The sequence below is a fragment of the Rhagoletis zephyria genome, unplaced genomic scaffold, assembly GCF_001687245.7.
Source record: "Rhagoletis zephyria isolate East Lansing unplaced genomic scaffold, Rhagoletis_zephyria_1.1 Rzeph_scaffold_06983, whole genome shotgun sequence".
NCBI classification, from domain to species: domain Eukaryota; kingdom Metazoa; phylum Arthropoda; class Insecta; order Diptera; family Tephritidae; genus Rhagoletis; species Rhagoletis zephyria.
This window is the reverse complement of record NW_016164066.1, coordinates 25337-29538: the sequence shown is the minus strand read 5'-3', so window position 1 is coordinate 29538 and position 4202 is coordinate 25337. Positions and strand designations below refer to the sequence as shown.

Genomic DNA, 4202 nt, shown 5'->3' with positions numbered 1-4202 from the left:
TGTTTCTTAAAAGCAACCCTGCGTGCTTGGAAGGCGTGTGTACCAATAATTTCATCCCTAGCATATTCATCCCCGAGGAAGGCAGTCGCCAAATTCACCGAAGGTTGTTTACTGGTTATATTGTGATTGTAATTTTTGTGGTAGTAAAGGTCTGTGTAAGAAATCCAAAACTTCTTTTCCAGGACGTTTTGCAAATAACATCGCGCGATAAGTTAGCGTTAATCTGGGCTATAACATACGAGTTTACAAACCTCTAAATTGTGCCAGATGCCTTTAATTTGTTAACATTCTGATTGTTTTATGGGTAAGAAGAAAATACATCTTTACATGTGTATGTATGCATGTTTGTAGTGTAGTACAGTGTTGGCATTTTTGGTACAATTGTACTCTTTTTCATTCACAATAGCTTACTTTACTTTTCTAAAGGCCTGTATGCAGCTCTCAAGAAAACGGTCAAGGAAAAATCTCCATATTTCGTGTGTGTGTCCAAGAAATTTTGACATCTGATACTTCACAGCCTGTGACAGCCTGTTGCCTCACTCTTTCCTCAAGAAATAATGGAACGGGCTTATATTTCTGTTGCGAGCATGGGTTGCCTTGGGTTCTTTTTTCACAAAAAACTTTAGAAAAACGTAGTAGAAAGCGGAGCAAATTTCTTAAGAACTGCGTACTACCTTAAGGAAATTTGAACAAGAAAATTTCTTAGCCTTTTCTTGTACGTCATTTTATATGGAGTTTTTGCTTTTCTTGAGAGCTGCACCCAGGCCTTTATAGGCTGTTAACATCGAATCCGCAATCGTGCGAATTCCGATGTACAATTCACGGTAGTAGTCCAGTTTAGCGGAACAGGTCAAAATTGACGGGAAAATTCGAGAGTGGATTTGTATTTTTCATTTTTTTTTTGTTTTTTAAATTTTTTTTTTACCAATTACGAATTTAGACTTTATTTTGTATTTTTCTTGTATGTTATTTGTTTTTGTTTTTCTTTATTTTACTTTTTATTTTTAAAGTATTTTTTTAATTTTCTTAAATTGAGGTGGTTAAATGCTTCTCTAAAAAAATAATAATTTTAAATTTCAAAAATAATTATCTATAGGTAGTGATAAATACAAATAAAGGATCAATCCAGAATTGCTCACGCGCTTACAGCGCCAGTGAAGAAGATGAATAAAATAAAAAAAAATTTCAAAATGTGCAAAATTGAGCAAATTCATCTTAAACTTTGACTTTGATTTTCATTCATTTTTTATTTTTTTTTTTAACTTTTCTCTAAATACATATGTTTCTGCAGTGGAAAAAGGGATCGTCAAAGTATCCGAAAATAGAATCGGTAAACGGACCAAAACCCACACTTCATCCACTTTTTCTTTTTTCGCTTTCGCATTTTTTGCTGATTGGGACATTTAAGTATCCGCAAATATACACATGAACGAAATACATTTTTGGCTCATGAATATATGTACATACATAAATACATACTCCATATTTGGAATCTTCAATACACTGACCAACAGGTAAATACTGGTCGCTCTAGCAGACCACAAACAAACAAACAAACAAAAAATCAAAGGAAGTAATTTCAACACCAGTAGCAATGGCAACAAATGGCACACGTCAACTACTTCTAGATGTGAATGGCCAAGACCTCAATCATTTCATCAAGAAACTGCTGAACAATATATGCGACTTCTACGATGAGCAGGACCTCATAGATGTAACATTTAAGTTGTCTAATCCGACTGCTATGTAAGTTTACCACTGATTTATTTATGCATTTAACAATTTCATATAATATTTTATTACAATTCTCACAGGGTTCCAGCACATCGCTTAATATTATCAGCGGCAAGTCCATATTTTAAAGATTTATTCAAAAGCGACAAGGGCCTAACTCCTGTTATCGAAATAATTGACATAGACAGTGACACCTTTGAGCGTTTAATAACATTTTGCTACACCGGCCAAACGCTCGTAACCATCGATAATGTGGACGCAATGCTTAAGGCAGCAATATATTTGAAGTTGGATGAGGCGGTGGTCAATTGTGTTGACTATATTTTGGAACATATAACTGACTATACACTGCAGCGGGCATATAGCTTAGAGCGTGAAACTCAGTGTGTACCACTGTATGAGAAACTCTTGGAATATGATATAAATAATTTTATGGAGGTGAGTCATATTGCTTTTCCGCAGTTTCGTATTATTCATATGTACATATATTCCACAAGCTTAATAATAATACCCAATAATAGTATTTTGGCGGCCGCCGTGGTGTACTGGTCAATATGGTATATATGGTGTTCGTTATGTAGCTAGCTAGACTTTTATAAAAAAAATAACAACCATTCCATTTGCCAAACTCCGAATTGATTTTAGACTCATGGTTTCTTCGAATTACACGTAGATTCCTCTTATGCTATACGCGCATGGTAAACAAAGAATGATCCGCCCTCATGTACCTACATATTTCTTATTTTTATTTTCAGATAAGCAAACACCGTGAGTTTCTTAGCTTTGATGCTGAAAAATTGCAGGCAATAATAGAAAGCCATAATTTGAATGTGACTTGTGAAGAAGATGCTTTTTATGCTGTGAAGCAGTGGTATGAGTACGATGCTTCTGGGCGGAAACATAAACTACCAGATTTAATCAGTAGATTACGACTGACCCTTTTTGACACAAGTTTCCTATTAAGAAATGTCCAAACACTCCCTGGATGTGAGTCATTGGCATTTAAGGCAACATCGTGGATTTCTCTACCTTCGCAACGTGCATTGATATCGTTAAAGTATACAGAGCCTCGCAGAAATGTATGCGTAAAGGAGGAAGATACAACTTTGCTGGCGGTGCAAGCTTACGTAAGTGCTACAAAATGATAATTGCATTGTGGGTTTTCGATATTTATTTATTAAACTATCGCTTCTTTCCAAATTAAAATTTCCAAAGAAATCTTTTGTAAGCGGTTGCCAATTCATTGATAGTACTTTTGAAATTCTGCTTTGAACAAAAGTCTTAAGATTAATCACCAATGACCTACTACTCCTCAAGCCCTGGTCAAAGCAACATCGCGAAAAAATATAGAAAAATGGTTTTTTCTGTCATGAAAAACAGCTTCTCATAAAAAAACAATCGCCGTTCGGAGTCGGCGTAAAACTGTAGGTCCCTCCTTTTGTATGACTACATCCATGCGCACGCCACAAATGGGAGCAGAAACTCGGTCAAACACTAACGTAGTGTGTAAGCGCCAATCTATTATTATTATAAGCAACCAAAACTAATATTGCTGTACCGATAATGTGAATACTCTTTTGGTCATTGTAGGACAAAAAAAAGTAAAAAAAATTCAGATATTTTTTTATTGGGCGCTCATGCCTCCATCAAAGTCGAAAATTTGTTGATTGTTATTATTAATCAAGCACGATAATGCGGTCATGTTGTGCCGAATATCGTCGCATATTAAATTTGGCCCATATGCTCCGAAAAAGATTGTCACAATATGCGATGATAATGGGACCACTCAAAAAGTAGTTTTGCAAATTTTTTAAATATGTATGTACCAATCAAGCACAATGAAAATCGGAACATATTGTGCTATTTGCGCCGATAGTGGGATCCTAGCTCGTTTTATCGAAACAGACATCGCCCACAGGCCGGACCCATGTCAAGCAAGAAATATTTAAGGTTTAAATACCACCTGTCTCAGAGTTGAAACCCCTATGGTAGTGGGTGACTTTAACGTATTCAAGCTTGTCGAAAGATCGAAGAAGATGAATACACTTAGCTGAGCAGATGAGACGATTGGACAATACGTGCAATGAACGACGACGCCCCCACCAGGATTGTGGGTAGCTGCAGCAGTTTGCCAGACCTAAAAGTGAAAGTACGTAACGTCCGTCTGCGTCGCCGTCTTTTGTCAACAAAAAAATCTATCTCAAACAAAATTTTGAACATCATTTGTTTTCATCGATTTCTATTTAAAACCTTTCCAAATGATTTCGATAATATTTTTGACTAGCAAATACCCGACGTGCTTCACTGCGCCTTAAAAGTATTTTTGGGTTGTTTGATACCCGTATTGTAATATTTAATTAATTTTATCAATTTAATCAAGTTTTAATTTTTTAAACAGGTGGCAACCCTCAAAAACATTTTCGGCAGTAAACTTTCCTAAACCTCTTCAGTTTGATACCCATATTGCA

The 4202-nt window shown here is 35.7% G+C and overlaps 1 protein-coding gene across 7 annotated transcripts in view; it reads left to right on the top strand.

Moving 5' to 3' along the window:
• Nucleotides 1-119: 119 nt before the first annotated feature.
• LOC108373722 (kelch-like protein 5) overlaps nucleotides 120-4202 on the top strand; it is a 9770-nt gene continuing 5687 nt past the window's right edge. For 2 of the 7 annotated variants that reach the window (XM_017629660.1, XM_017629655.1), the window contains exons 1-4: nucleotides 129-304; nucleotides 1292-1746; nucleotides 1815-2172; nucleotides 2490-2861. In XM_017629660.1, coding sequence (XP_017485149.1) covers nucleotides 1595-1746; nucleotides 1815-2172; nucleotides 2490-2861 — 882 coding nt within the window. In that variant the 5' untranslated portion in view covers nucleotides 129-304; nucleotides 1292-1594. Of the gene's footprint in view, nucleotides 305-1291; nucleotides 1747-1814; nucleotides 2173-2489; nucleotides 2862-4202 lie in introns of all 7 variants that reach the window. The other 5 variants (XM_017629661.1, XM_017629658.1, XM_017629657.1 and 2 more) reach the window with 5 other exon arrangements.